The 20,338-nt window shown below is 42.5% G+C and overlaps 1 protein-coding gene across 1 annotated transcript; it reads right to left on the bottom strand.

Annotated features, from left to right (window-relative positions):
* Positions 1 to 15,325: 15,325 nt before the first annotated feature.
* LOC138886160 (uncharacterized) lies at positions 15,326 to 16,306 on the bottom strand. The gene has a single exon (XM_070167197.1). It carries the CDS (start codon positions 16,304 to 16,306, stop codon positions 15,326 to 15,328), a length of 981 nt encoding a protein of 326 aa, XP_070023298.1.
* Positions 16,307 to 20,338: the final 4,032 nt, after the last annotated feature.

Below are 20,338 nucleotides of genomic sequence, written 5' to 3'. Positions count from 1 at the left end.
ACATACGTTCGTCCTCAAACGTGCCTAGAGTTGCTCCAAAAGCCAACCAATCTCTGAATAACCTTACCATGCATTTACCGGGGGTGATCCCATGTCACCCTATATCACATAGGTCTGATAATACAATGTGACTGAAATTTCACAATCCAACCTAGGTCATTAACCTTAGAACCACATCTCCACTTCTAAAATGATCCACAAGATCAGAATCTCACTTCTATACTCCGAATAAGTCTGAACCAGGTGTAATAACTCATACCTGCAACCTCAGGTGCAATTACATGATATACCACATAACTCAAACACTTGTAGCGATAACTTCTAATCACAGTAGCTGCACACAACAACCGAATACCGGTAGGAAATCTCTTATCAGCTAAAGTCTTATTCCAACACTTTCATATACTGCTAGTGATAAATAAAACACATAATAAGCCATAACCATTTCTCAGATCAACCATTCATGAAGCCACTTCTCCTTTGGCGAAGACCATAGCAAATTTCTGAGCCGAACCACGATATTATCCCTCCAACATGCTAAAATTGAATCCGTTTGTATTCATTAAAGACCCCAACGATCTCATCTAATCCAACACAATTACTCTGGTGACATGACACATCAATACAGGCTAAAACCGCAACTTGTGCAATCCGTGCACCATTAAGCAAAAATCCGAACATACTCAAATCATGAAAATGACTCAGATGCAAGAGTTGTACCGCAATCTCACTGGTACCACCACACACAATACCGAGGATCCATCTCACATCATAGAAACAGAACACACTAATCTAACCAGCAGGATCATACCTTTACATAGCTTCGCTCCAATGCGCGACCTCATCCAAACACTAGTCCACATGAAATACCTCAAGTCACTATGCTCAAAATCGACAACCATGCGCAATATGATGTCTAAAACCAAAGCAATCGTCATAACCACCGCAAAGCAATTGACATAACATCACATACCCGAAGGGACGCAACCGATGCGCCACCCGCCGAGCAATACCCAGTACTCTTCCTGCTTGACGTCCACTATGAAACCCCAATGGAACCGCACCACATGTTCCTATAACCAACAAATCATAACGCCTCGCAACCCAGTAAAGTAACTCATAGATCGCCTCCGAACTCTGATAGCCCCATAATAATTGAATCAACACATCAACTCTAGTTACCCACAACAGATAAATAACCCTCCGAAGGTTCACAATGACTGAATCGCAGAACATACTATCATCTGACTAACTTACCCGCATCTTTGCCATCCACAACCACGAGCTAACCTGTATATGAGAACTTCCAGTCTCCAAGCCCATAAAGCACACGAATTACCATAACCGACCCCAATTTCGCTGCTCGAATATACAACACACCTCTAATACTCAATCACCCCATGAGGGGTACACCTATACTTCTTTTGTGCCACTAAGCCAACTCGAATATCATCAGTCAATCAGACGAGATAGTGCCGCAATACCAATAAAGCATCAATAACTCAACACATCGACCTTTTCTGAAATGTATACCCTCGTCAAGCCACACCAATCAGTAATACCATTTCCTTAATCATATGAAACTGCCCGGGCTGCCTAAGAATCTTATGACCTCCCTTTCAGAACTGAACCACAACCTTACACACACAATTCTCAATCCTTCACAACATACCGCATGTACCATACCATCCCAGGATAACACGAGAACTTCATATCCCTTCCGAGCCACAAGCAACTATGTACTCCACTAACCAAGAACTTTCCATTGATCCCATCTAGAAGAAAACCACTATACATCCCATGCTCATCATGCTCATAGAAAATATACATCTCTCACCATGGTAGAAACCGTCAAGGACTCTCCGAGTTTCCATGTGCACAAAACTAAACCGTTAGGGCTGAATCCTTCCAACTCGACCGAGCTACACAGGTCACTAAAACCCAAGAGAATTTCCGCGAAACACCTGTAGAAACTCAATATCTCGTAAGCATCCAAAGAACTAATCATATCCGTACCATACCAACTCGGCCTACTACCAAGCTATCCCATCTATCCGAATTTCCTCCTGATTTACCTTCAATTTGATACTCCTTGCTATAACATCACAATTCCTCAACCCAGACTTACCACATGGGACTCGAGCATAAAGCCACACCGTCTAAGGCTCATAATTCGTTGAATACTTTCTCAGATATTCCCAAGAGCACCACGTTCAAAATACTTTACTATGAAGAGACTTCCTGTGAATCTAAATCTGTTACCTTTACCTTCCTGATACTGCTACATAAATCCCATACTTAATATAGAAAATACCACAAGTCTTGACATTTTCCAATGAAAACTCAGTTTCTAACCATATACAACTTTAAAATACCCAACTGTTACATATAGAATCTTGAACACATTAGAACCATTCTCGAGAGTCATTCACTCTATTCAAACTGCAATTAGCCTGATCAAATGAACAGAACCACTTGTACCTCATTAGCACTCCGACACCGCAGGACATAACCTCTTCTTAATGCAATCAAGCAACATTCCTGCCCCATACACCGAGCATCCTTTACCCAAAATGACTCAAGACATTCCGTGATTCTCACACACCTATGAAGCATACTCTAACCTTTGTCAAGAATTTTTCCTTTACCCGAGCCATCCTCGGTCTAAATCTCCGCAGGCAATAACTGATTCACCAATACGCCTCAAACTGGAACCAACATAGCACATAACCGTGCAATCAACTAATCAATAGCAGACTCCCCCACTTGGCTCGAAGCCATAGACCAAAACACACTCAATAACTCATAATGCATATACTCTATTGCTGCCATAATACCATAGTGAGATTAAACTCAACCAAACATACACTCGTTAAACACAGAGCACCTGGTACTTTAAATCTTATGTAGATATCACATTCACTCTCGTAACAGTTGAATCCCACTCTCTTAAGCAACCCAAATTTTAAATTGCAACACATATATTACACTTGTATATGAGATCTCCTAACAGACAACATAAGGATCATTCAACTTCAGAACACTCCGTAGGAGATAACCCACCTGTTTTGCCTCCAACTAACATTTCTGTATACCTTCCACCATCATAAACATTACGCAGTCACTTAGTTTTCCTGAGTCTGAACTCTTACCACAACATGAAATTTACTTCACTCCCAACTAGGAAACATGAAAAGATTCTTCACACGCCCATAACTTGGCGCTATACTTCGAATCAATATGGAAATCAAGCACCCAATAGTTCTTCTATCCTCCAACAGACCCTTCTCGTCGCTTCCGAATCATATGAATACATCTCGCAGTCACATCACACTCATCACGTAACTATCCAGTCATTACTCCCCTTAATAGGGATGCAACAGAACATGTAGATCCAGGAGCACGCGCTCACAAAATCATCAGCTCAGAGATCAAGCTATAGGCAAGAATCTGGCCTCAAGTCCTACAGACTAGCCAACATCATCACACAGAGATCACCTCGTTCCTCGATCAGGGAATCACAAGCGATCGATGCATATCTGATACTGAGCACTCTTACGCGCATACGAACACGTGGAAGGAATTCAAAGAGTTACTTTTCAAGCTGAATCAAGGACGCACAATAAGAATTCAAGAATGTGATGTTTTTCCTAAAGGTTTTGCAGCCTCCCGAGGATAAGTACAGACGTCTCCGTACCGATCTATGAGACTCTACTAAACCTGCTAATGACTAGTGATACCTATGTAACCTAGGCTGTGATACCAACTTGTCACGATCCCAAACCAGACCCGGTCGTGATGGCGCCTTTCGTGAAGACAAGGCCAGCTGACACAATTCCCAAATCAACTATTTTCGAATAAAAGTTGTTTTTATATCATTTATAAACCAATAATCTCATAATGAACATTTAAAAGATAAATGTGGAATAATTACACAAGCCCGACATTGGGGTGTCACTAGTCATGAGCATCTACCAAGGTCTGAATACAACAAAAGTCTAAAAATGTACTAAATACAGTAATAAAAAATGAGAGGAAGGAAAGCAGTGTTGCGAACGTCGTGTAGCCACCTTGCTAACTCCTACGACTCCGCCTCTGAGTAATCAACACCCGCTATAGGGTTCTGAAATACCTGAATCTGCACACGAGGTGTAGGGAGTAATGTGAGCACTCCAACCTAGTAAGTAACAAGAGTAAACAAAGACTGAGCAGTAAGAAATGATGAATCCAAATTATGATAAGCCCAATAAGCTTTCAAATCAGGATACGAGTCAATCGTCTCATTTGAAATTCAGCTTTTGGTAAAAAATCACTTGAAAATGCTTTCCAACAGTTTCAGTAGAGGTTCAATACCATTTATAATAAAAGAGATGAAAACCATAATCGGCCCCTCGGGCAAAAACATAGTTCGTATACAGCCCCTCGGGCAAAACAGGAATCATAAACACCTCATAACATAAACATCTCAGTGGAAATAACAAAGCCAAATCAGTGATCCAATTTTCGAACATTTCATAAAAACTCCAGCTTAAATGAAAGTTGTTTTAAAGAATTTGTTCAACATTTCAACAGAGGCTCAGTATAAAGAGGAGTGGAAACAATAATTACATAAAAATAAGTCCCTCGGGCAAAACATCACTCATATATGTATACAGCCCCTCGGGCAAGCCTCTAAGTCACTCGAGACTCAACTCTTATCAATCAATGCTCACACTCAGCACTCACACTCAATAAGTACGATATAGTAACTGCTGCGGCGCATAGCTCGACCCAGATATCGCTGCGGCGTGCAGCCTGATCCAGTTATTTCGTCAACGGCGCTCACTAGGGGTGTGACGACTCCGTAGGGGCTCCTACAGCCCAAGAGCTATATCGCCGCGGCGTGCAGCCCGATCCAACACATCGCTGCAGCGTGCAGCCCGATCCATATAAATGAATATATATACATCTTGCGGCGTGCAGCCCGATCCATAAATATAGAATCTTCACAACTAAGCCCTTGGCCTCTCTCAGTCATTAACCTCACAATCAGAACCTAGGTCTGTCTTAGTCATCGACCTCATAATTAAACCCTCGGTCTATCTCAGTCATCAACCTCACGATCACTTGGACAATCAGTAAAACAAGGAACTCAGCCCAAACAATTTTCACATTTTTAAGAAGTAAAGTGATAAAACCAGATTTAAACAATAAACAGGTAAAACATGATTGAGGATGTGCTTTCAAAACAACTAGAGTGAGGAAAAATAGTGAAAGTGCCCCTAAGGGTCTCAACAGGTCGGCACATGGCCCCAAACATGGCATACAACCCAAAATATAATATTAATCTCTAAAATATGAAATATCATAAGATTTCAAATCAAATACGTGACTTAACAGTCGTACGGGACGGACCAAGTCACAATCCCCAACGGTGCACGACTCCACACTCGTCATCTAGCGTGTGCGTCACCTCAAAATAGCACAAAGATGTGAAATCCGGGGTTTCAAACCCTCAGGACACTATTTACCATCATTACTTACCTTGATTCGGTCCAAACTCTAGCCCGTGATGCCTTTTCCCTCACGAATCCACCTCTAGATGCTCCAAATCTAACCATAATCAGTACATAACCATTAAAATATGCTAAGGGAACAAGGCTCACTCGAAAATTTCCAATTTACATCAAAAATTCCGAAATTGTTCAAACCTGGACCCCTGGCCCACGACTCGGAATCCGACAAAAATTACATTAATAAAATTCTTATCCTACCACGAGTCTATACATATCAAGAACATCAAAATCGGACCTCAAATGGCCCCTCAAATTTGAAATTCTAGGTCTCCAATTACAAGCCCTAGTTCTTCAATACTAGGCTTAAATTCCATGATTAATTAGGTGGAATTCACATAAGAAACGAGTATTGGGTTCAAAAATATTACCTCCAGGTGTTATCTCTTGAATCCCTATTCAAATCCTCTCAAAAAGCTCCAAAAGTGCCCAAAAATGGTGAAAGTTAGCCCCAAAATTGCGGACAATGGCTATTTAAACATTCTGCCCAGGCATCAAAAACCTTATTCGTGAACGCGGTCAACGACTAGCGTTCGCGAAGAACAAAATAACTATGACTAAAATTACTCTTCGCGATCGCGACAAGCCCAGCGCGAACGCGATGCTTCCTCAGACTAACCCTTCGCAATCGCGTTACCTCACTCGCAAACACGATGAATAAAAATATCTTGAAGTTCAACTGCCAAATTCCTCTATGCGAACGCGGTCCACTTCACGCGAATGCGATGACCAATCGCCCAGCCGTTCGCGAACACGGAGCCTTCCTCATGAACGTGAAGGCCAAAATATCAGCCTACTCCAGCTAACCCTTCGCGAACGTGATGACCCACTCGCGAATGTGAAGGTCATTTCTCTGCAACACTAATCTGAAATTTTCTGCAATTGCAAACATCATGAAATGGTCCGATTGACCACCCGAAACTCACCCGAGGTCCCCAGGACCTCAACCAAACATGACAACATACCCCATAATCTCACTCAAACTTGATCCAACCTTCAGAACATTCAAAGCAACAACAGAACACCAAATTTACATCGAATTCAAGCTTAGGAATTTCAAGAACTTCCAAATTCCGCTTTCGATCAAAAACACTACCTAACCTCATTCGAATGACCTGAAATTTTGCACACGCATCGCAAATGACACAACAGAGCTACTACAACTTCCAGAATTTCATTCCGACACCTATATCAAAATCTCACCTATCAATCGTAAAACGCCAAAATCTCAATTTCACCAATTCAAGCCTAAACCTTCCACGGACTTCCAAAATGCATTCTGATCACGCTGCTAAGTCCCAAATCACCTAACGGAGCTAACCAAATCATAAAAATTTCGATTAGAAATCATATACAAACAAGTCAAATCTTGGTCAAACCTTTAAAATTTCAAGCTTCAAATTGAGAACTATTTTCCAAATTCATTCTGATTACCCTGATAACCAAAACCAACGATTTACATAAGTCATAATACATCACAAGGGGCAAGTCATGCCCGTGAACTAGCGAGCAAAGTGCAAAAGCTCAAAACGACCGGTCGGGTCGTTACAATGTTATATTTCATAATCAATTTTCAAGTGTAACTTGTCACAAGCAACCTCAAACTATAATATTAATATATTTCTACAATCAATTATAGATCAGAATATGACTAATCTGCTATTAAATATCATGTAATACCACAATAGTAAGTCTAATATTACAAATAATCACGTTATATTTTTTCATTATATGCATATAATTACTGCATGTTTAGTTAAACTATAAAACTATATTTATAAACAAATCCCAACATATACATTTGTAACACAAGTTCTCTATCATATACCTCAATAAGGACTAGGTACATACGCAGATATGCTTGGATATCACTTTACCGGAATGAATAACATAGGCATCCTTAACTGCTAAGAGTAGAATCACTTATGGAATAGCATTATATTTATGTATCATTACTTGGATCATGTCAAAAGAAGGAAGGGATAGCCTTAACATACATGAACCGATTCCCTTGAGAAAGATTGCATCGTACCCCTTTATAATTGAAAAATCTTACGTTTCTTATGAAATCTCGATCCAAAATGAATATTCCAAGTCAAATCCCTTCTAACTCATAGTCAAAGTTTTCTTTCTTTTCCCTTTTTCCTATTCATTGTCACAATTCAAAGCTTCTCTGAAGCTTACATTATTTGCATAAAATTTAAGCTCCCCATATCATTTTGTCTCCATCAATAACAGCGGTCTTAACTCGAAATAGCTTGAGAAATTGATGAATCTTATAACTTTATACTCAACTTAACGAAGCACTATAATCTTTAATACAAAATATGTAACTTGCTGGTCGTTGAAACCCATAGAGGCTGCCATGAAGTTTTAGTTTATTGAAAGAATCAAAGAAGAAGATGAAGGTGATGTTAATTTTTGAAAAAGTGATACGGAATAAGATTGTAACGAAATGAATGAATAGGAGTAATGTGTCATATTAAATTAGGAATACACGTGGTTTACAAATGGATACGTGTTTTATTGAAAAGTGAGCTAATACTTATCCAAAAACCAAGTTTATTCACAAATTCCTTAATTAACTAGGTAATCTCTCATTACCCAATAATTAACCAATTACCCACATAATTTAGAATTATCTTAATTTACTTAAAATATCACTCACTTTTAACACACTTTATAAACCTTACTATTATGGTCATGTGGTACCATATAAAATCAATACATATACTATTATTTCATTAAAACAACCATGTAATAAAAATGCACATATTTTCTCAACTTCTAATTCTCCTAATCTCATATAAAGAGTACAAATTTTCGTATGCTTAATTCTTAAAATGGTAAAAAGATAATCTTCTTTTCCGGTAAAATATATAATTTTTATCTTTTACAATAAAGAAAATATCATAACCTTTCTCATATTATATGTATAATTTAAAACATATTCGAAAGTAGTAACATTAATAACTAGTATATAAAATCATATTTTTCTAACATTTTTTCTACAATAAATGTCTCACTAAAATAAATACCATATCAAAATGTATCTAACGGTATTAAGGTTGTTAAACTTATGGGGTGTAACAGATTCAAGTCGAAACTGACTTCTCCAAAACGACGAATCTGAATTCAAGCTCGTTCGAATCAAAGATGATTCTGCCTAAAGCGACAAATCAAAAGTCAATCTCGCCCAAATATGCAAATCAAGAAACTCCCTTCGGACTCACATGACGAGACCCTACTCGGTCCGGTTAAAATTGGTTTCCCTAAATGAGAAATTAGGGATTCACCATACAAAAATCCGAAGGTCTACGCCAAAGTAGAAAATGTAAAGCAAGGGGAAGGGAGAGAAATAAAAAGGACGTACAACAACGAAACAACCCTTTTATTTATACACTTGCGCAATGGCCGCACCTTATACACGGCCAAAACCAGCCTAGTACCCAAAAAAAACAATGCAAAAAAAAATATAGACTAAGGCAACAACTTTTCACTCGGCGTCATCACCGCCATTATCCCCATCATTATCTCCAGGAAATTTGTCCAAAGCATCAGCATCCTCGCAGGCCTCCGGCGTCGCAGGATAGTAGTTGCAGTTGACACAAGCCTCTCGTGCCTTCATCCGATTTCTTTCATAAGCGGCCTCAGACATAATGCTCGCCTCCCACAAATTCTTGTATATGTCCTGTTGGGCCTCGGCATGAACCCAGAGCTCGTGCAAGTGGCGAGGAACAGCAACAGAGGTAGATTCAACTTGGGCTAACAATTTGTGCCTTTTCGGCCTCAAGTACAGTGACCCGATCTCCCAATTTTTAAGCTTCTCGGTCAATTTTGCCAATGCGCTCTTCAAGCCTCGCCTCCCTTAGCGTGGTCGTTTCCCTCTCAAAATTTCTGCTCGGATTGAAGGACAGTGTCTCCAACGCCGCACCCTTGCTGAAACCGACGCCCGAGCACTCTCAGCGCTCTCCAACTCAGACACTTTCCTCTCAAGCTCGGCTAATTTCCCCATCCACTCCGCACTCAAAGCCTCAACTCTGACGACATTTTGATCAAGCTTAGATTGCAACGATAGCACCTTCGCCAGAAGATGCTCACACTCTGTGGCGACCCCCTTTCCCAACTCGAGTTCCTCGTCCTTCACATGAAGTAGCTCCTCGAGATCACTGTTCCTACGAATTGACTGCATCAGCTCCTAATCCCTTTTCTCCAACTCTTCCCCGAGAGATGGATTACCGGCGCTCGCCTTGAGCTGCTCATGCATCTCTCGACACTTGTTGCAGTAGCACCGACACTTTTCCAACATCATTAGAAAAATCTTGGCCTAACTGTCGGCCCTGCGAGCACTTTTGATCTCTAGCATGTAAGACTGAAAGCCGAAAAAAAAAAGAGAAAAGTGCCGGTAAAAGCCAAGGCCGCCAAAAACAAAAGGAACACAAAAAAGAAAAAAAGAGGAGAAACTTACCCTTAGGCCCATAGCAGCCACTTCATGCATCAATTCAACGTCACTGATGTCCCGAAGAGCTTCACACTCTGCAGCAGAGCATATAAGGTAAAACTGCAGTACCAAGCCTTCTGTGTCCCCCAAAAGGTTAAGCTCCGACGGAATCTCAAGTATACAAGAGGGACCTCCCGCTCTTATCACAATACGAGTAAATCCCTCATCGAACATACTGACATCATCAGGATCGAGGTCGGAGTTAGACTTATAGTCATCGACCACGATACCTTTTCCCCTCTCTACGGCCGAAGAAGAAGCTCGATTCGGTTTGGAAGACGAAGACCTGCCCAAAGCGGCAATAGTGACCTCGTGATCCCGATTTCTCATCGTAGTAGCCAGTTGATCAATCATAACAGCTGAAGCCTCTGCTATCGGGTTAGCGTCATCCACCTGGTTTGCCTCTACGGTCGGGTTAGCATCAATGCCAATTTTAGACACTGTCAAGGGAAGGTCGCCCCACGAAGGTACTACGACTGAAGGAGCCACTTCAGACTCCACTCACCGCCTCTTTGAAGGATCCTCCCCGTCATCAGCACGGAAAGATTTACCCATTGAGCGGGCAGCAGGAGCCGAAGTCTTGGCATGAGGAATAATTTCCATGCACACGACCCCGGTTGTAGGAGTAGATTGAGCAACTCTTGATATAGGCCGGGCAGCAGACCTCAATGCGGGTAGGGCAGAAGGCGCCAATTAACGGAACATGAGTGAATGAGCCTTTGCCCTTCGCACTCTCCCTATTAAAGGAGAAAAATGATCATATAGGCAACGAGATCAAATTACAAGATAAAGAACAAGGAAACTACAACAGGCCTACTTACTAGTGAGAGGCTTACGCCCGTATCTCTCGTAGAAGGAAGCCCACTCACGAACCCCCGCCATATGGGGAAGAATAGCATTAACCCATTCGCGGATGTCATCAATGGGTGGGAGAGGCAATATCTAAGTTGTGAACGCAGAAAACGAATTAGCAATACCACCTAAAGAGGATAGTTGGCCACTGCCTCGAGGGAAGTTGTAAATTAAACAAAAGAAAACTTACGGAAAAAGTTCCACGTCTTGGGAAGCCCTTCTGGGTCTACCATAAGGTGCTCGGTCCATATGAAGTGTTACGCAGCGCCTTCCTGATATTCCTTAGAAGGGCGACGTAAGGCTAAGTAACTGATGTTAGTGTAGTTACTGTTCACCAACTGAGATCCCCTCTGTACGCTAGACGAGATTGTCAGTGTCGTACGGGAAAACCAATGTCAAGAGCAATTAAGAGAACAGAAATGAGAATTGAGAATGAAAGAAAGCTTGATTACATTAATGAAAGCTATTACAGAAAGGCAACGCGGTGTTGAGGGGGAGAGACACCAGTATAGAGAATTGTTTGCTTGCTAGAAAGTTTTGATTGCTTGATCCCCCTAATAATGCTTAAAAAAAACCAAATGTACAAGACTAGACTTGATTAAGCTAGATAAACATAATGGAAGTGCATGAAATAAAACTACTCTATATTTACAATGAAAAGGACTTAGTTTTCTACAAGGCAGAAGAGGTCCGTTGTCAGCAACATTGTCTCTGGCATCACGGTCTGCGCGTGCGGTATTGTCTGCGTGTGTGGTGCTATTGGCATCTGCTTGCGGCTGGGCATTGGCAAGAGATATCAGTGGGCCGATAGAGGCTCATGCGCTCTTGTCGCTTGGTACGGCCAAGACCACGGGGCCGTCCGTGGCGCTAAGCATTGGGAGGCTTGCTAGGACACCACGGGGTGCACCTAAGGGGTCATGGGGCATGGCTGGAAAGCCTCCTATTACATTCTCCCCCACCTGAGTTGGTGACATCCTCAGTGCCTTACTTGCAAAATAAGTTTCAATTAGGCTCCTGTAGGCTTTGAGGTTTGTTCCCCTCTCCCAAGTATTCTCCTTTGCATCACAAGCCTACTATTTCACTAAGAACTCTTGGTGATCTTTCCTTGAGGCATGAATCACTCTATCATCAAGGATAGCTTCAACACACCTTTTCCCGATTGAATCGGGACCTCGAATACTGGGTATTGTGAGCTGGCTCCGTGAAGGATCCTTCGTGTCTTCCCGAAAAGGTTTCAGGAGGCTGACATGGAAGACAAGATGAATTTTCCACCAAGCTGGGGTATCCACCCAGTATGCAACTTTCCCAATGTGCCTTTCAGTGGACAAGGGTCCAATGTATTTTTGCAATATGCGAGGTTCATGGACCCCCGCAAATAAGTACTGCTTTGGAATTTTGACCATCACTTTGTCTCTACTTGGTATTCAAACAAGCGACGGTTTTGATGAGCACGCCTCTTCATCCGCTTTTGAGCTGTGACAAGATAGCTCCACACTATCTCCAAATTCTGCTTCCACTCTTTTGAGAAGCTAGCAGCTCGAGGAGATTTAGACGTGTTTGGTGCATTCACTGTGTTTGGGAGTAGCAGTTGCTGTCCGGTAACAATTTCAAAAACGTTTTTGTTTGTACTAGAGCTCTTTTGTGAATTGAAACACAGTTGAGCAACATCCAGAAACTTCACCCAATTCTTCTGTGATCTGGTTACAAAGTGCGGAGATATTCCTCCAACATACCATTGAACCGCTCCGTCTGGCCATCAGATTGCGAATGAAAACTTGAGTTGTGACTCAATTTTGACCCAAGGCACTTAACGAGTTGGGTCCAAAAGTTGCTAGTGAAGAGTGAGTCGCGATCACTAACAATGTCTTTGGGCAGGCCACAATATTTGACGACATGAGAGAAGAAGAGTCGAGTTGTATCTTCTGCTGATATACATTGTGGGGCTGCAAAAAAGTAGCATACTTGGAAAACCGATCCACCACAACCAAGATAGTTGTGAGATCTCCGACATTGGGCAATCCGTTGATGAAATCTAGGGAAATGCTTTCCCAAGGTCTCTTTGGGATAGCTAGCGGCTCTAAGAGTCCCACTTGTGTCAAGCGGTCCGACTTGTCCTTATGGCATAATAGACAAGTCTTCATATACTGAGCGACATCATCGTTCATTTAAGGCCAATAATATGCACGGCAAAGTAACACCATGGTGTGTTCTTCACCGGGATGGCCGACCCATAGAGTATCATGACATTCCACCAGAAGAGTCTTTCGCAGATCTCCTCCTTTAGGAACATAAAGTCGATTCCCTTTCACTTTTAGAAAACCATCTTCCATGTAGAACTGGCGAGTCTTGCCCTGTCCTACCAAATCAACCAAATATTGTGCAGCAGGATCCTTGATGAGTAGATCTTGTATCTGGTCTTTGATGGAGGTGGCTACTTTACTCCCCCTTAGGGTGGCGAGTAAGCACACCATTGCTAGATCAGCTCTCCTACTGAGCACATAAGCAACATGATTGGTCTTCCCAATTCGGTGCTCCAAGTTGAAGTGGAATTCAGCTAGGAGTTCCTGCCACCTAGCCTGTCGACCATTTAGCTTTGGCTGGGTCATGAAATGGCTAACAGCTATGTTGTCTATCTTGACCATGAACGGGGTCCCCAGCAGATAGTGCCTCCAAAGGCGCAAGCAGTGGACGACAACCAATAATTCATTCTCATGGGCGGCATAGCGCCGCTCTGCATCCTTCAGCTTCCGACTCTTGTACGCTACATGATGCCTTTCTTGTAGCAAGACTCCACCGAGGGCATAATCAGATGCATCCGTTTGTACCTTGAATGGCTTGGCCAAATTAGGGAGGGCCAAGACGGGCTACTAGACTAGCCGATTTTAATGCGTTGAAGGCCTCCGCTCGCCTGGGTCCCCAATCCCAGGGCATGACCTTCTTGAGGAGTTCTGTCAATGGCACTGTGACGAGGGAGTAGTTTTTCACAAATCGCTAGTAGAAATTGCATAGGCCAAGAAACGCCCTCAAGGCGTGGATATCCTTAGGCGATAGCCAATCTATGATTGCCGAATCTTCTGTTGGTCCATCTTGATCCGAACTTCCTCGATGACATGTCCGAGGAATTCAATTTGCTTTTGAGCAAAGGAGCACTTGGATAGCTTCGCATATAGTTCATGCTCCCGCAATTGAGCTAGGACCTTCCGCAAGTGCACCAGGTGTTCTTCCAATTTTGGATATAGACCACAATGTCATCCAAGTAGACCACTACGAATTTGTCAATGTACTCTCGGAAGACTTGGTTCATCAAGGTGCAAAATGTAGCTGGGGTGTTAGTCAAGCTGAATGACATAACCAGGAAGTTGTACGACCCATATCTTGTCACACAGGTCATCTTGTGTTCATCACCTTTGCAATCCGAACTTGCCAATAACTTGTCTTCAGGTCTATCTTGGTGAACACCATCGCACCACCCAATATATTGAACATGTCTGTCATTAGCAGAATAGGGTACTTGTTCTTCATTGTGATCTTGTTTAAAGCCCGATGATCCACACAGAGTCGCAAGATGCCGTCATGTTTCTTTTGGAATAGAACAGGGGACCCGTATGGGGACTTGGAGGACACAATGATCCCTGTATCTAGAATTTTCTTCAATTGTCTCTGAAGCTCAGCGAGTTTGGGTTCTGACATTTTGTAAGGTGCCCGGGCGGGTGGCTTCACGCCTGCACCAACTCAATTTCATTTTCCATAGTGCGCCTAGGCTGGAGTCGCTTTGGCATGTCTTGTGGCATGACATCTTCAAACTTCAGTAGCAGTTCCTTCACGGGTTCAGGAATGGGACCCGAGGAGCATTCTATATCTTTGATGTAGAGGGTTGCCAGGAACGTAGGTTCATGTCTTTTGACCCCCTTCTTCAACTACAAGGCCGAGATGTTCTTAACGGCCATCTTCATGGGCATGCACGAAATAATGTAGGGCTTGACTCCATTTGTTCCCATCATCAGTAGCATGCCTGCATATGGTACGGGCATGGTGTTGGTTTGCCTTAGGAATTCCAACCCAACTATCAACTCGAAGTCATTTATGATCACCACTCGGAGGTTGAATTTTCCTTCGTAAGGGCCAAGCTTCACCGGTACCTCTTTGGCTATTCCACTAACGGCTGAGGAGGTGAGTTAATAGCCTTGACACGACCTCTACCTTTTCCTACAAATAGACAAAGACGCTCCACATGATTCCAGGCTACGTAGTTGTGGGTAGCACCCACGTCTATCATCGCCCGAATGGGCTTGCCATTCACCTTCATCTCGACGAACATTAAGCTCCTCTCTTGTTTAAGAGGAGTCCCCTCATCTGCCTTATTTTTTCCTTTCTTTATGATTGGACATGGGTCCTTCTTCTTACGGATACCAGCACTTGTCTACGCTAATGCCTCAGAAATAGAGCCAATAATTGCATTGAAGGCCCCTACTGGTTCAGTCTGTTCCGCATCATCTGAGTCATCATCAGTCCCATCATCACAAGCTTGATGGCTGTTCATCTGTGCATGTGGACATTCATCATTCCAATGTGGTCCGCCACAATGATGACATCCTGAAGGAGGCATTCTACCCCGGTCATTGTTGTTTGACGTAGCACGATTGCTGCCTGAGGAGGGAGCCTTAGATTTGGTTGCACTCCGGTCTCCCCTACTTCTGCTAGGGCCACCATTGCTAGGCTGGCCCCCTTTGAATCCCACTCGGGAATGCGGCTGAGGCCTATCCTTCCGAGCTTCCACTTGATAGTCCTGAAGGCATTCAGCTACTTGGATCACCTTGGGTAAGGTGTCTACCCTTTGTCTTTGCAGTTCTATAAGGGCATAAGGTTTTAACCCTTCCAGGAAGGTGAAGAGCTTGTCTTTGTCCCCCATGTCACGTATGTTTAGCATGAGCGTGGAGAATTCCCGCACGTAGTCCCGCACTAATTTGGTTTGGCTGAGCTCCCGTAGCTTTCTTCTTGGGTTGCATTCAATATTTTCGGGGAAGAACTGTAGGCGTATGGCTGCCTTCAGTTCTACCCATGTCTCGAGAGCATCTTCACCGGCCCTAATGGCTTCGTACTTCACCCGCCACCAGAGTTTAGCATCACCTTGAAGATACTTGGCAGCAGTTGCTACCTTCTTAGCTTCTTCTAGGCCCCCAACATCATCGAAGTATTGTTCGATGTCAAAGATGAAATTTTCCACTTCCTTAGCATTCCTAGCTCTACTATATGGCTTTGGCTCAGGAATTTTCAATTTTTGTGTCATGGAAGCGGGGTTCACAGCGCCCCTGATTTGGTTTCCACTTCCTTGAAGCAGGCCCTGTAAAGCAGCATTGACAACATTTAGCTGGTCTATCAAGTTGTCAATAGTTTGTTGCATGGCAGTCACCTTGTCTACCTCTTGTGCCCTGTAGGCTAAATCCTCGACATGCTCCTGTTGGAGTCCCTCGAATTTGCCAAAAATTTTGGTTGCCTATGTGTCTGCCGTTTGTCGGTCTCCCTCAGAGTCGCGACTGATGTTTTCTATGTCAACTTTGGCCTGGAGCACTCTGCGGTCCAGGTCGTCCAACCTTTGCACTAGGCTGGTTCTTAGTTTAGGCACTGTATCCACGATGGGCCGTAATCCGTCAACCATCTGTTCAAGGGCAGCAATGCGATCCCCATAATTCACCATGGTCAGAAATGGTGGTAATGGCAATGCGTTCCCTTGTCCGATGTCGAGCCTAGGCTCTGATACCAACTGTTATGCGGCGCCTTCCTGAGATTCCTTGGAAGGGCAACGTAAGGCTAAGCAACTGATATCAGTGCAATTACTGTCCGCTAACTGAGCTCCCCTCCATACGCTAGACGAGATTGTCAGTGCCGTACGGGAAAGCCAATGTCAAGAGCAATTGAGAGAACAGAAATGAGAATTGAGAATGAAAGAATGCTTGATTGCATTAATGAAAGCTATTACAAAAAGTCAACGTGGTGTTGAGGGGGAGAGACACCAATACAGAGAATTGTTTCCCTGCTAGAAAGTTTTGATTGTTTGATCCCCCCTAATAATGCTTAAAAAAATCAAAAGCTACAAGACTAGACTTGATTAAGCTAGAGAAACATATTGGAAGTACATGAAATAAAACTACTCTATATTTACAATGAAAATGACTTAGTTTTCTACAAGGCAGAAACAGGTCTGTTGTCAGCAGCATTGTCTCTGGCATCACGGTCTGTGCGCGCGGCGCTGTTGCCATCTGCCTAAAGCTGGGTGCTGGCGAGGGATATTAGTGGGGAAACAGAGGTACATGCGCGCTTATCACTTGGCGCGGCCAAGACCACGGGGCAGTCCGTAGTGCTAGGCATTGGGAGGCTTGCTAGGATGCCACGGGGCGCGCCCAAGGGGTCATGGGACATGGCTGGAAAGCCGCCCATGACAGAAGAAATAACTCTCCCAGAAATGACGATTAGACTTGTCGTCCATCTTCACCACCAAACTCTTTGTTCCTCGGTGACGCATGTGGATCTTTGAGCCTTGAATAAGTTGGGGAGCAAAGATATTAAGCATATGCCCCAAAGTGACCTGTAGACCGGCAAGCTCTACGTACTTGAGCAACATGAGGAAGAGTTTGTACACGTACGGTGAAAGCTTAGCCAGGCACACCTCGTAGAAGTGGCATAAGTCTATCACTAGGGAGGGGAGCAGAAGCGTATACCCAACGACAAAAGGGTACGTGTAGAATGCGCAGTACTCTTGGCAGTGCAGATGCACAATGTCCATTCCCATTGCCGGTATCATTTCAATGTGATTCAGAATTCCCTACTTGGTCTTGAGCGCGGCAATTGTCGCTTCATCCAAAGTAGATGACGTAGGTTCTTCTCCGGCGGGGCTATTAAAATCATTCCATAATTTCCCCGGATGGGGCAGTATTTTAGACGTTGTTGGAAGCCCCTCATCTTCCGGCGCCTCCACTCCTTCTCCGAGAACAGGTGCATCATTTTCCGGCACTGGAACTTCGACGGGTCTGATGGTATGGGAAGAAGTACCAGCAATTTATCTCGATTAATCGGAATATATGAGTAAGAGAAAGGGAGAAAGAGAAGATGGTGGCGTCAATTTCTGACTGACAGGAGAATGAACTCAGAAATCTGAAGTATTAAAGAAGGTAAAGGCTTGCAAAACTCTTTTGATAAGTCGAAAAATGTGGCAATAGAATGGTGTTTTCCCCTATTTATAGGAACATAAATGTCCTGAGTCGGAAACCCAGAGCCACCAATCAAAACGGATAGGGCACAAGAAACGATATGATTCTAAGGAAATGTGCACCATAATGATAGTGGCAATTCATGATGCATCGAATCAATACAACGGTTCAACTCCGAATGGTCGTAACGGTTCAATGGTATCATTGAAGAATTACGCCATCACCTTGACCTAAAGGCCTCGCTCAAGGCGTAAACATTCAGATTTCTCTTAACTTTCGAATCGACAGAGTCCGCCCATTGAGCCCGCTGAGAGGCGAGCTCGACAAATAGAGGGACTAATTGTATGAGTCAAAATCTGACTGTAGTGGTCATCCCCAAGTGGAATGATAAGGGGTCGACCAAGCTGTAATCATGCCAAGGGGGCGAGATAGCAAAGAGCACCTCGGCCATCGTCGGGGTCAAATCATCGAAAGCGGACATTATAGAACAAGCACTGTGTTCTAGCAACGACGAAAGGTACAGTCGTAAGAAAGCACGCCGGTCAAAGATCATTGGATAAAAAGGAAAATAAATTATATGTATGGGCAGAGAGAGCTCTGAGGTGTGGGGGGGAATTCTTTGAGAAAAGAGCAACCACAGCAGAGGAAACAAGAGGAATCTCTTGTTTATCAACAGTTACTTCTCTTCCCCTTCTTTGCTCCCTTGTTTATGATGCATCTCTGCTCTGGATGTAAGCTCATCTCTCATGTTTGGTGTACGATTATCACATTAATAAATCTTATACATTCTTACTCTTTGTTATTTCGCACTTTATATGCTTGTATCTGAAATTAATTATGTTTGGCTAAGATTTACCTTCTTTATTATCAATAATTAGTTTGACAAAAGAGTTTTAAACCTTTTGCCCAAACATGAACTACTTTGGGTGTACTTAGAAGCTTTGTACACATTAGTGAATACATCAAAAGTTTTTAGCAATTTGTTTTTTCCATATGCGAGGAGAGAAGTAACATTCAAGTACATTTTGAGCATGACACTAATATAGGAGATCGGAAAGTTAATTCCTCTTTCAATTTTTGGGAGTGAATGCGGTAACAGGAAATACGAGAAGTAACAAGTAGGCCTTCTTTATTATAATATGGAGAAGAACCACTTTTGAATATACACAACAATTCTAGGTTTAGTTAACACATGAAACAAATATGGCTTGTAAAGTTGTAATCATGAAGGAAATATTTCTTGAAAAAAAAAAAAAAAAAAATCCAAACTATTGATACTTTACTCAATATATAGATTCCCTATCCAACAATAACAGAAAGTCAAAAGATTGATAGAAATGTGAAAATTCCCTTCGGCTTTGATCAACATCTTCGGAAGCCTATCTGACATCATTGACCTTCTCAAATTGGTAACTGACAAGAAATGAGAAAATTGTTATTAATTTTAGAAGTGGTTGAGTATTTTTGACCCAAAAACGAGAACTGCAATAATGTATATACTAATTAATATTAAGATCTTGAAAAAAATCCATTCAAACAATTCATAAAGAAAGAGGAGAGCGAGGCAAGGTAAAATCGCTTTGATTGGAAACTAATTTAATAAATTCAGTGATAAGTCTTCAAAATTATAAGCGTTTGTCTAAACCTTTATTCGGTAAAGACTTACCTTCACCCTATATTTACATCAAACAGTACTTATTTACCATTGGTAAGTCATAAGTTAGGTAAAAATATACTCCTATAATTTATTAATAAGAGTGTATATAAAAACATGTGTCATATGTTCATTGGATCGATGCAGGTGTAACAACTCGACCGAGCGTTTTGAGCTTTACCGCGTCGTTCATCGGTTTGAGGCCTTGAGTAGCTCCATTTCATGTATTATGACTTACACATGTGGTTGGTTTTTATTTTCGAGTAGTTCGGAGTTGATTTGGAAGGATAATTCTCAATTCAGAAGCATTAAATTAGAAGAGTTGACCAAGGTTTGACTTTGAGTAAATGACCTCATAATCGGGATTTGAAGGTTCTAATAGGTTCGTATAATGAGTTTGGACTTGAGCGTATGCTCGGATCGATGATGGATAAGGACCACACTCGCGAAGAAGGAGGCCTGGCAGATGATTAAACATCCCATTTCGAGATTTTGAGTTTATTTCTTCACTTTTAAGTTCTTGGAGCATACATAGCGCGATTTGAGGTGATTCTTGAAGAGTATTTCCGCCATA

Source organism: Nicotiana sylvestris, chromosome 2 (genome assembly GCF_000393655.2).
Source record: "Nicotiana sylvestris chromosome 2, ASM39365v2, whole genome shotgun sequence".
NCBI classification, from domain to species: domain Eukaryota; kingdom Viridiplantae; phylum Streptophyta; class Magnoliopsida; order Solanales; family Solanaceae; genus Nicotiana; species Nicotiana sylvestris.
Note: the sequence above shows the minus strand (reverse complement) of the source record. Positions and strands in the feature narration are given on the sequence as shown.

Excerpts from the sequence above, each read along its gene's own strand:
- LOC138886160 (XM_070167197.1), bottom strand. The coding sequence starts at position 16,306 with ATGCAACAAACTATTGACAACTTGATAGACCAGCTAAATGTTGTCAAT.